Source organism: Gossypium arboreum, chromosome 11, assembly GCF_025698485.1.
Source record: "Gossypium arboreum isolate Shixiya-1 chromosome 11, ASM2569848v2, whole genome shotgun sequence".
NCBI classification, from domain to species: Eukaryota; Viridiplantae; Streptophyta; class Magnoliopsida; order Malvales; family Malvaceae; genus Gossypium; species Gossypium arboreum.
This window is the reverse complement of record NC_069080.1, coordinates 33232002-33245104: the sequence shown is the minus strand read 5'-3', so window position 1 is coordinate 33245104 and position 13103 is coordinate 33232002. Positions and strand designations below refer to the sequence as shown.

Sequence of the window (13103 nt, the reverse complement as noted above, 5' to 3'; positions counted from 1 at the left end):
CCACCATTAATTTTAATCTCACTGCTACAATATCTAATATTATTACTACAGTAATTAATTGTTGCCTCTATGTTTAATCTTACCGGATGCAATCTCACCACCCATCTAAAAGAAGCTTTAAGGAGAAAAAAATAAAAATGTAATGTTAAAAAAAATTAATCCAAACATCGAATCGATCCAATGTAAAGTTCTTCGTTTAATTGATTTAATTAAAATATATTTTTATTTTTATAAATAGGTATGAATTTGAGAAAAAAAGTTGTTTATATTAAAATTTAAATATCAATTTATAAGTTAAGCGCAAAGAATTTAAATTTCAGTATAAATAAACGAGAAGTAAAAGCTTAAAAGAATTGAAGGGTGATTGGTTGCTTCAAAAATTCTGAAAATTAAAATTAAAGATAAATAAAATGAAAAGAAAAATAGAAATTACAAATGTGATCGAAGATTATCTTATAAAATAAAAAGTAAGAAAATATATCAAGGAGTGGTGATCGAAAATTTCTTTAGAATAAAAACAATAAGACATTAACCAGAGGATGAAAAAGACTTGGTACTAAAATAGTAGATTTCTTATGTTTTCAGAATAAGATCAAGAAATGATTAAACTATCAATTTGTTAAATTTAAATGATTAAATTATTAAAATTAAAACTGTATATTAAAACAAAGAAAATTAATTTAGTTGTTGATTCAATCAATCAAATTAAATCAATTCGTGAATCAACCAATTTAACTTCTTATTCCAAATTAATATTTCTTTTTAATAGAACCAACCAACTCAATCTAGTTTTGAAAACAATAATTTTATTACTTATTATAATCATATTTTATTTTTATTTCAAAAAATTCCCATAATTCTTGTATTTATCAATATTTAAAATTAATTTATTATAATAACAATTATTTTAATTACATTTACATAACATTAAGATTTATCAATAATCACAAGCATAACGACTCTTAAATCAATCCATACTTAAAATAACGTGCTTAATTATGTTTATATCAAGAATCAACTTAGACCAACCTAATAAAATATACTTGCATATTTTACCATTTATATACAAAATGATTAATTAAAAAGCATTAAAAATGAGATATTGAAATATTAAGCTCAAGCTTAAATAAAACTCATTTATGGATTCAATAGTTAAATAAATTATTTATAAATATAATCTGAATAATATTAATTTTTCCAATCACTGGTTAAGACAAAATCTGATTATAGTGAAAGTATGATGACAATATAAAACGAAAGGAAGGTAATTTGGTTGTTATATTTGTTAGTGGCCACCACATGATAATTACAAGGCAGGAGAAAAAGAAAGATTCAAAACGTGACAATGAGGTCATTCATCTGCACCCAACCAAAGGCACAACGGTCTCTAATTCTTTTAACTGTGGATGCTGCCAAATCAACCACTGGCCGAACCTTAGCCAACTCTTTCTCTACTGCTATCCTCGCACTTGTATCCATCTACACCACCCGCAAAAACAAAACCAAAAAGTAAATCATTTAAATACCCTACTGATTCCCCTAATTTGTTACAACGCAACAGATACTGTGAACCAAGAATGAACCACCTTTTCTATGCAGCGTGAGGTATCCAAGAGATAACAGAAATAAGCAAGTTGCTTGTATAGATCTGCTTCCGTGTACTAGAGATTTCAAGGAATAAATGTCAGCTTCTTTATAATAATAATAAGCTTGTTAAGGGAAAAAAATATATATATATGTATAAAAGATTGTCATGAAACCTTTCTCACTAGATGCCCATTACAGCGGGGGTAGTTTGGACAAACTGTTCCTTTCTCAGAATCACCAAACAGCCGCAGGTTGAGACTTCGTGTATTGTGTTTGCAAGTTTCATCATCACACTGAAACCAAAGTTAAAACATGTTCTCAGATTTAATTGCTGCTAAACTCTAAAGTGTTTTACATGTTGTACATACAAGATGTTGCAAGAGATCTATTACCGTCATTAAGCATCTGTAGTACATTGAAACAAACCCATCCACTTGTCGTTTGACCTGGCACGCAGGACAAAGCACACATATTTGATTTCCAAACATGTTAGGATGACCAGACAATTGATGTATGCATGTCGTGTCAGAGCAAAGCAAGTGAAAAATTCAACAAATACCTGGTTTGCTATCATCCCAGGAGACATTCTACCCATGTCACCTTCTTCTGGACACTGGGGACAGCGCAACGTTCGCCAGAAATTGCTAGTAGATTCCTCTTGTTGCATTTTTTTTGGTTTCTCACCAATTGTATGAATGGAGCTGAATACAGCAGGACAGGTAAAAGTGGCTGAACAGCTCGGACACGACAATGTCAGTGGCTCACATCCCCGATATCTGCAACACAACCCAAGGCTTACATTACTTCATGGAAGAAATACATCCATTATGTCATTGAAGTAGATTCCGATAAGATTCTTTTTATACAAAAACCTGGATTATGGTAAACCATATGAAAGTTACAATCAGAATCATTTGCGAAGGAATAATAAACATTACAGAATATTGCAAAATTTTGACAGAAGTAAAAACTATTAAAAAGTTCTTCGATATTATGAAGGAGAAAACAGCATAGAAGGAAATAGTTACCTCTCCTCATCATCTACAGCAAATAAGAGAGCATTAGCGGTGTCACTGCTGACAGCTACACTTGATTTACTTTGGAACTGGCAAAAAACAATAAGATACTAATATATCACTGCCGAACCCTGTGCAAAATAGAACATTGAAGTCCTTCAAATTCAGGCATAGGGATCACCTTTGATGAGTCAAGTCCTAAACAATCAGCCAACCGCTCTGGGCTAGTCCCTTGTATTGAAGCACATAATCGAGATACAACTGGATGGATCTGCTGTGACAAGTAGTAATCAATGTCAATCATCCATTTCCCTTCATCTTTTTTCAACTCATCAGGATGCCTTGCACGGTAAGCTATCCCTGCTGAATTGCTTGAACTAGTCCCCTGTCCAAGACAGAACAAAAATGGGAAAAGAAAAAAATTGGATTAACAGATCGAGATGAAGTAAAATGGAGGTCTAAATGAAGCCTGCACCCAAAGTTCAGATATATTTCATGCAAGAACTGACATACAAACCTGTTCACAGCAAATTATATATGGAATAGTATCACCAGCCGAGCAACCAGTAGAATAACCACTTTGCTTCATTCTGAGAGCCACCTATAAATTGATTCAAGTAAAATCCATTGAATGAATTAGATACATGGTAAGGGAAATTATATTAAGATTAGATAGAGTCATAACACGTGCAAGGCCAGTTACTGTTTGTTGAACTCACCTGAACATGAGGTTGATTTTTGGCATCTGGGTAGGCTTCTGGTGGTTTAGTCAATGTCTTTGTAATAATGTACTTCTGAAGTTCTACTTGTCCATTCCTCATTTCTTCTTGCACCTGTTACAAGTAAACAGGTCAACTCTATAATAGCAGTCGAAGCACACAACTTCACCTTGCAAAGAAGTTTAGACAAATGATGAGTGTAATAAACCATACACAGTAGCCCCTTGATGTATTCATGAATGATTCCTAGGAGCTAAGACATTCTGTCCAACACCAAATCCAACCAAAGAACAAAAAAGAAAAAAGGTACTAATATAAGCATTTTCTACTTACCTTCATGAGAGAGTTATGTATTGATTCAACGACATCTTCACAAGACCTGTAAACATAGGCCCCAACAGTGACAAATGCTCAGTTAACAAGTTGTACTGGGATTTCCAAGTTGATATAAAAATCAACACAGCTTAAAATTAAAAACTAAGAGAATATCACATACCCTCCAGACAAGATTTGAGCAAGACAGAAGTCGCCCAATTCCTTTGACAGTAAGCTCCAGTCACGACGAACCATATCAAGACCTTTCCGCTCAATAACCTATAGCTAAAAGGTTATCTCTCCAATTCTTTTAAGACTCTGTACGAAATGAAAATGTATTTGAGAAATCAACCGTACCTCATATGTCATCCCATCCTTGAATTGCACCTTCACAGCTGCATACTTTTTCTTCTTCAGAAGCAACATCCTCTTGTACAGACCATCAAGGTCAATTTCTAGGCACCTATATTTTTTGTTCACCTGGGAATAAAGAGACAAGTCATCTTGCATGAGGTACCTAAAAAAGAGTTTAGACCCAAAATGAAAATTTTATGGCACATTAAAGCCGGTTGTATAGTTTATAAATCTTCACTAAAGACCTCAAGGGAAATCCATACCTTTCAAATTAGGAAGTCAAATTCTAAGAAAAAGGACTACAGCAATACACCTTATACAGTAATAATTGGGAATTAATGGGGACTGTTTTCTTCTTTGTTAAAGGTTTTTCATTTAAACAAACCCTAGCAGAAAGTCATATCAACCACATTCCTAGCTACAAACAATGTACTTGCATCACATTACAAGCAAAGCACAGAATCATTGAAGCTTTTATGAATTTAATCATTTTTAGTATGCAAAAGGTAGCCTACACAAGTGAAAACAAATCACATCATCAGAGCCTTACCTCCTGGATGACTTTTCCTGCAATTGCTTTTGCTTTTGCAATATCATCCAATCCACTATAAACCATAATAGAATCTGTATCACCATAGATGACCTGCAATAAAAAATACCATCTTCAGGAGCATAATTGATTCAGTAACATAGACATGATATAGTCACTATTCACAGCTTCTGAATATCAAGGCATAAGTCATAAGATACTACCTCTAAATTTAAATTATTCTGAACAAGATCAACAGTACTTTGTAGAATCTCCCTTCCCTAGTCAACAGCAATATATCTTAGACCAAATAAAAAGAAAATGACCCGCATCAAACCAACATCTTTATACTTGAGAACAAGATGATCTTTGCATTTCTGCGTATGCCACATATTGCTCTCTTACCTGTTGTGTTATAAGCTCTGCAAGAGGTTTTGCATAAAATCTCGAATTGGAAAATCCAAGGCATCCATACATACTGCACAGTAAACACTATCAGGTCATGTGCAAGAGGTGCCGTCTAAACTACAAATAAGAATAGTCAGTAAAATGTCACAAGCTGGATAGGAATTTTGAAATGGCCATCTATACGACAGGCTTTGGCAATCACTAATAGTATTCAAAGAAATCAAGGACAGCACCAAGGAGGGGCCTTGGTCCTCCCCAAAATGATAAAATTTTATTTTAATCCCTTTAAAATTCTGAAACTATAAGCTATTAAAATGATCAAATTCCACTTTGGCCCCCCAAAGATAATAAATTTCAATTTAATCTTTAAAATCTATGAAATAATAAGTTTACACAATGATAAAATTATCCTTTGTCTGTCCCCCCAAAAAAAAAAAATCTTACTTCGTCCCTAAAGAAATTAAAAGACATGAAGCTTCAAACAAATGACCCCAAAACAATAGTAATAATAACTAAAATACACACAAACCTATTCGCAGTGAGCTTTAGTGCTTGCTGCTGAATATCAAGTTGCTGAACCTTGATACCAGATGCATTTTTCATCCATGACTTTACCATTCTCCTTCTCTGAACCAGATTTTTCAGCAACTACAGAAGGGTTGAAAAACAAATTATCTTTTAATATTTACATATGAAGAATTGGAAGCTAACAGACAGTGTAAAGACACATCTTTGACGGAGCACTCTCATTTGAACATGCAGAACCATTCAGGACCCCCATAGCTCTTTAAAAGATGATCACGCATGCAGATTGCTCAAGTATCAATACACCATCCCAGGTTTCTTTTATCATATTTATTGATCACTCAAAATAATAACTAATAATCTGTGATTATAAATAGTTATAACTCATCTAATTGTCTTGCCAATAAAATCTCAAAATCATCAAAACAAGTGATTATTTATTCAAATTCCTTCTCAGAGTTTATGTGTTGTCTTCTCAAGATACAACCCAAAACACTAGTCCATTTCTGAAGACCTCAAACATTTTAAAATCACTCTAAAAGAATAATAGATGCCTTAAATGTGGATGTTTCTATTGTACACTTTACAATAAACCATAAAATAAAAAAACTTTAGTGCAATTAAAATATCTAAAGTGCAAAGGCAACAACCCTCATTAAACTTAGTGCACTTCTTCTGGAGATTCACACATCCTGACAGTTGGAGCGTCTACTTAAAGAAGAATTATATTGACAACTAGAAGACAAATAAATTGAGTGAATAAAGTTCGAACAGAATTAGGCATATTCAACTGTTCACAAGTAATCAGGAAAAATGGATTCAGAATGTTAGAGGCAATTATACCTCAGGTAGAACCCCAGCTGTTTTACTAGATGGCAAACGAGGAATTAATCCATCAGGAAATCTTTCAACAGTTGTGAAGCATATATTGTATTCCTGTTGGACCAAATTAGCAGCTTGTACTAATTAAAAAAGTATATAACAGAAGTAACCACTACCTCGAGCAAGAGGGAAAAGAAAGATAAAATTCAAATCTGATTGTGAATAGAAGAGGCATGATGTAGTTATTAGAACCTGAATAATGGAAGGGTAAAGGCTATTGAAATCCAGCAACAATACATATTTGTCATATAGTCCTCTTTTTGGCTCCAAAACCAGTCCACCTGCATAGGCAGGACCTTTTTTGCCTTTTCCACGTTCATTGGGAGTTTCCTCTTCAAAATTCATATCATTGTTATCCACCTCATCCCTATTTCCATTCTCAACACCATGATTAATTCTCCTTTTTGCAACTTTTGTTTCCTTTGTGTGAGATGAAAACTTGTCTGGGACAATGTACTTTTTTGCATGAAATGCATGCAACAAAAGATACTCTACTCTTTGTGCCCTAGCACCCTGAAAAGGAATGTGTGCTTTTATTAAGTCAATGAACAGATATTGAGACAAATGCACATAGAACCAAGCAGAACTCACCTGGAGGGTTTTTCCCCAGAGATTACCACTGATATTTGTCAGCTGGCGGGTAAGGGGAAGAACACTTAGATGAAACATTAGTTCCATAGATAACCATGCATCAGTCTCACCATATTCAATCTGAACACATCACAAGATATAATTAGAAGCATGATAGCTCAGACCAGTAGCAAATTTCTAGTTACAGTTGTATAATTTGCCCTGTTCGACATTCGAAGTATTATTATCCTCAAGTTCAAACAGTAAGGTCCACCATAATTTGTTGAAATGCACAAATACAGAACCACTAAAAGCTCTTCGTCAGAAATTCAAGTCATTAATTCATTTACAACATAAACTGAACCAGTGCAAGAAAAACATCAAACAATCATCATGCAAGTTGGGTACTTGATATCAAATTACAGCTAAGATTTATATTTTTAATTACTTGTTTAATAATGATCTGTATAAATGTTATTAAAGTTTAGATGCCACCTACTTGAAATGTAATTAGATATTAAAAATAAAGAATTCAAATCAATACTACAAGTTATGGCTACCAGAACCTACAAGTTCCATGAGCAATTCAGATGTTTGGAACATTCGGGGAATATCTTGAGGAGCGATCTCCTTGCGGTCTTTGTTGAGCTGAGTCTTTGACAGTTGTGTCAAAGAATAGCTAACCTGATAACAAATTGCATGTTTAATAAGCAAAGGTTTCCATCATCTAGGTTCACATATTGAATCAAGGGTGTAATGCACCAGTTTACATGCCTCTTTTAACAAGTCACGGGAACACAAATATGTATCACATAAAAGGCGACCAGCAATGCATGACATGATCCCGGGGCTGGCTCCAGACCCAAATATGGTGCTACCTTTTGTTAACCTGGGCATCACAGAACGCTTCAGACGGCCAACTTTGGACCACATGCTGCTTGGCACTTTGCAAGCCTGCATAAGAGAAAATATTAGCACTATAGGGTTCATGGAAAATAATCAAATGGGCATTTGATAGGTATAGAGGAAGATTGCATTTAAGGAATGGCAAGAGGAAAGTTAAAGTAACCTAAAGACAGTTATTACCATCTAAAGATTTGATAATGAAGAAAAGTTGACAATTACATCTGGAAAATGAAATTTAACAGTATGAAAATATTGAATGTTTCTAGGAGACTATTATGTGAATATAGACATTGATTAATAGTGATTCAAGAGTCTTGCACCTACTAAATAGCATTTAGTTGTGATAAGACATCAATGAATGCCAACTCTTGCTTAAATATGCTCATGAGCAGCTGATTGAAGCCTGCCCCCATGATCCTTTACCAGTGGCTAAGAATATGCAAAAGGTATCTATAAATTCCTTCTAGAGTAAAGCACTTTGTGGAGATTCCCACCTGGGCTCTATGCAGGAGAACATCCAAGTCAAAGCCAGATATATTATGCCCAACAAGAACATCACTGTCTAACTTGTATAACTCAATCATCAGCCGATTTAATAAAGCTCTTTCACTGCAACATTGTGTAAAAAGATACTTCAATAGCCCAATAACTATAATCATTCAAAAGATATTATCACAATAGAGGCAACAGTCAAAAAGGTTTGATGGAAGACAGCATACACAACTTACCTGCTCTCAGAGACTAAAACATTTGATCCAGCTTTTGAGTTTCTATCTGTCACCTCTTTGGTAAACCCCATAGGAAAAATACCTCCATCAAGTTTGCGTACAACAGTAAAGTGGCTCAGTAGACCAGGTTTCTTCCATTCTGAAGCCAACATAGGAGTGTCTATCTGAAAACCCAAACAGCAGATAGTCCATTATTTTCTTAGGTCAACGCAGCAACTTGTGATATCTAAGCCAGTATAGAACATGCTTAACAAATATTAATGAAGTTCGAGTATATCAATGTGACATCTTTCTGCTGCTTTGATTTAAGATGGTTTCCTATAAAAAAGAATGTGCAGGTGTTTTCATAAATAGCTGAACCAGCCTAAAAGAAGATTAAAGTATACAAGCTATTAACTAAACACTGAAATGAATTACTGAAGCATTTAAGTGACTCAGCTATGCTTCGAAGTTTAAAATACGCTACTTCTTAGCTCCATATATCTCCATAATACGTAGGAAGGAATGCTTCATGTTAATTTTAAAGACCAGATCCCCAAGAATTAACATTTGAGGCAGCTTACCATACATGGGGGAGGGGGGGGGGGCTAATTTAAATCAACCAAAACCTCTTAGAAATATTCTTGACAAAATGTGCCTAGTTTACTATGTAGAACCATAACCAGAAAAAGCCTCAATAACAAACAAACCTTAGCCCTGTGACAGCAAATAATGGATGCTGAGACTATTTCATTTACATTCTGCCTCTCATTGATGATAGTCTTCAAATTTATGGCTGAAACAACAATAGGAGGAATTTCTATTGTTTTCTTAGATGAAGATGAAACCTTAATGTCTTTGGGAGAATCAACAATAATCTCATACTTGCACCAGCTGACCTGTCAGAGTTTAACCAAACTGTTAACATAAGAACTGAAAACATGCTTAAATTTGTAAATTTAGTAAAACCACACCATTAGATGCTTAAGTTCAAGAATCTTACCCTCTGAGGAGCTGGACAAGCAGAAAATTTAAAAACTGACAGCCAAGAAGGCCCTTTCACCTTCCTTTTAACAAGGAAAAGCTCCAATGCACTGCAAGTGATAATACTAGTAAGTAAGCTGTCCAATTTTTCAAGTAAAGAACCTATAGGTTATAGCATTGTCTAATCATGGAGAACATGCTTTGGTTAAAAAGAAACTCATCAAAGATGTGTTTTTAGGGAAAATAATTATTAAGTCAAATTGATTTAAAAAAATAACTTTATAACTTTGTCATTGTATTCCACAGAACAAATATTAAGATTATCACTAGCCAATCAATCAACTTCATATCAAAGAACCATGTCAATCACCAAAAGCATGTTGATTCAACTGTTGCCCCATAAATAAAAAGGGCTTTGCAAAACTAAACACTAGAATAACATTAAAACAGAAGGGAAATGCTTACAAAAGGCTGTGACAACTCATAAGACTGCATAAGAAGATTAGAATTTCTCCTCAAATGGAACCTCTAACAGGCGGAAGCAATTATTTTTTTCCAAGAGGCTCATTGTATGAACCTCTAAAAATCCAGGTCAATGAACTCTACTCAGCATGGTACTAAACACAGACTGGCCAAGATTTATGCTGAAGATCCCATCATTGTCTGATTGAGAAGGATATCCTCATGAATTTAAAGAACTAAAGTGCTTGGTTGAAAATGGGGGACAATAAAATTGGCAGATTACTTTGAAAAATGGGACATATTTGATGCATCTGTGTCTGAACCAGCCATTGGGCCTTATCTCAAGTGATTACAGGATGGATGTGGTTGATCTACGTGTTACCCTTAAATCTAAACAATCATATAGATATACAATCAAACAAGTATTAAGATTTGAACATGCACATGAGACTATTTAAACCTGTTGTGAGTTCCAAGCAGAGCACAGAACTTTTCTCCCTTTAAATCTGATGGAAGTGGTGGATCCTGTAAAAAATGAGGACAAAGAGGTCATAATAGAGGACAGAGTAAGAAACTAGTTTATCTATTTGTGACAAAGGAATCATGGTGTGTGGACAAGTTTAAAAGAAGGCTTGCTAGTGTCTCTAAATTTACTTGAACTACAAAACAAAACATAGTTCACCAGCAAAACCCGGGAAAATAAACTCTAGACGAAACCATATTATTGTTTGATATGGAGCTCTAGTGATATACCTTGAATGGGTAGTTAATTTTGAGGACATAATTCTCTCCAACAGGCACATCTGATCTCTCAAAAGCATATCGCCTCTGAAATTTGATCATCAATTCAATAGGCCAAGCAGAATAAGAACATGAGGAAATAGAAAAGATAGACAATTTAAAGCAGGGCATAAACCAAATTCTGAAACTCAGATTGATTGAGTCTGCAAACCTTAACAGGCGCCATGGTAAAACCTGAAACATTAAGGTTTAATAAGTGGTTTGCAACTTCATTCTTCAACTCTGATGCCATATCCTTGAAGAAAAAAATAGAAGAGATGCATCAAACGTTCTATCAGAATCCAAAAAGGTAAAAACAACAACCAAAAAACAAAGAGAGACAATGAAGACAAAGGAAATTAACTTACATGCAACTTCGATTGGAAACTAGAAAGTGAAATCTTTGATTCTTCTGCATCCTTCTCAAGTTTCACAATATCTTCATTGTGAAATATTGAACTGCCCGGGATTGCATAAACACATCTCTGAATATTCTTTACAACCACACAACAACTTTGGTATCCACTCCCTACTTTGACCTAAATTCAATTCCCGTTTCAGACCACAAATGGCATTTCTCATATTAACATACAAACATAGAAAATGGAATTTAAACCCAAATTTAAAGCCACAACCAAACATGGCACCATAATATTAATTCAAGAAAGCTATAGGTAAGTCAAGAAGAATACAATTACCTTGCCAAAGAGATAAAGAGTACCCATATTAGCACCATAAAACTCCTCGTGAGCATCAAGTATATAAAATGGCATCGAGCCATCCACATCAAGCTCAAACTCTGACTGCCCTTCACCAGTAAACCCATTGATACCTTCCACAGAGCCATTCACATTGCCATTCCCATCACCCTTCACTGCCTTCCATCCAGCTGTTGCACTCAAAGCCTCGTCCTTATTCTCCTCTGAGATCTTCGCATTTAATTTAAGCACACTCCCCTCTTTCTCTTCTTTCTTCTCCTCCACAATCTCCACTTTCAATTCAACCTCAGGCTCCACTTTGTCAACCTCGATTTCACTAGATTCCACAACTGGTTCTTCATTGCTCGAAGGATACTTCTCAACAAGTTCATTCAGTCCTTCAGAAACTAACTCACCTTCACTCTTAACAGAAGTTACCACCGAGGGAGCCACTTTGGAGGGCCTAACAGAAGTCAATTGACTGTTTTGGCCTCGTCTACGATGCTCCCTATCAGATTCATCAGGGGCAAACTGCTTGATCACATCATCAACAATACTTTCGCATTTTACCTTGTCAGTTTCTTTACCCTTCTTATTAAAGGCCGATGAAGTAAACATCGAAGAGACCCTCTGTTTCCCCATCATTGCCGCCGCCGCCGACAATGAAGCGCTACTTTTGCTTACTCTGCTACTATTATTGTTGTTATTTTCCTTCTTTTCCTTTTTCTCAACCTTTTTTTTCCTCGAGTATCTTCCGCCTTCGGACCCTTCATCATCGGACGACAGATAATGACTCGCCCGAGTCCAGTCAACTTCATTCCCGTCATCTCCATAGCCAAAGTCTCCATATTCATCGTCGTTCTCAATGAAATCTTCAGCCTCTTTTCGCCGCTTGTTCACGATCTCCTGGTAAGCATCTTCATCGCAGTTATCGAACACCGGTTCATCGAGCTTGACCAAGTAAGCAGGCACAGAGGCGTCAGAGCGACGCCCGCCCTGCCGTAAGGCTCTTAAGCGTTCTAGCGCTCCCGCACGCTTCTCCGCCTCCGCTCCCCGGCCACGGCGGCGACCTCCGGTGTCTGTAGGCTGATCAATCGGCCTATCAACGTCCATTAATCTACTTGATTTTGTCTCCTTTCTATTTTTTCTTTCGATGAAAGAGTTGCTGGATGCCTTTGATTTCGATGGGATTTTTCCAGTGAAATTTGGGAATTTAACTATATATTATAATATTATAAATGGCGGGAAGATTTTAGGGTTTTGGCGCCACTTCCCTTTGAGTTTGATGTGCTTTTGTTATAGGTCCAATTCTAAAGGTGATCCCTATACTTATCTATTTGTGTGAATTTAGTCCTTCTTCTTTTATTTGCTTGATATTAATCCCTCTACTTTTCAAATAGTTTATTTTCAGTGCTTTTATTAACTTTTTTTTTGTTGTCTTTATTTTAAAATTAGGTATGTATAATCACAAATTTAACTCTTAATTTTATAACTTTTATTAATTTAATTCCTACTTTTTTTAATTATATCGTTACAAATTTCAAAGGATAATTCAAATATAATTACATGAAACTTTAAGATTATGTTACACCATTATCTAAAAATCAATATATATAAATTTTAAAATTTTTAAAATTATTAGAACTATAAAAAATTAAAAA

General features: G+C 35.0%; 1 protein-coding gene across 1 annotated transcript; it reads right to left on the bottom strand.

The window, feature by feature from the left end:
* Positions 1 to 1161: 1161 nt before the first annotated feature.
* Positions 1162 to 12697, bottom strand: LOC108464224 (DNA polymerase alpha catalytic subunit). Its single transcript, XM_017764389.2, has 30 exons — positions 11443 to 12697; positions 11113 to 11283; positions 10917 to 11000; positions 10718 to 10792; positions 10425 to 10489; positions 9522 to 9612; positions 9229 to 9417; positions 8540 to 8703; positions 8306 to 8420; positions 7680 to 7859; positions 7476 to 7589; positions 6927 to 7046; positions 6528 to 6848; positions 6297 to 6389; positions 5458 to 5576; positions 4926 to 4998; positions 4745 to 4801; positions 4542 to 4634; positions 3995 to 4117; positions 3819 to 3916; positions 3656 to 3701; positions 3323 to 3436; positions 3121 to 3204; positions 2785 to 2988; positions 2616 to 2692; positions 2147 to 2363; positions 1980 to 2033; positions 1761 to 1880; positions 1587 to 1661; positions 1162 to 1479 (listed from the first exon to the last, which is right to left on the bottom strand). Exons 1-30 carry the CDS (start codon positions 12553 to 12555, stop codon positions 1333 to 1335), a joined length of 4596 nt encoding a protein of 1531 aa, XP_017619878.1. The 5' UTR covers positions 12556 to 12697; the 3' UTR covers positions 1162 to 1332.
* Positions 12698 to 13103: the final 406 nt, after the last annotated feature.

Bases quoted from the DNA above. Each gene is read 5' to 3' on its own strand.
- LOC108464224 (XM_017764389.2), bottom strand. From the start codon at position 12,555: ATGGACGTTGATAGGCCGATTGATCAGCCTACAGACACCGGAGGTCGC. The intron at 11,001-11,112 runs GTAAGTTAATTT...TTTTTCTTCAAG, and splicing joins GTTTCCAATCGAAGTTGCAT to GATATGGCATCAGAGTTGAA. The intron at 9,613-10,424 runs GTTTAAATAGTC...TATCACTTGCAG, and splicing joins CTGCTTGGAACTCACAACAG to TGCATTGGAGCTTTTCCTTG.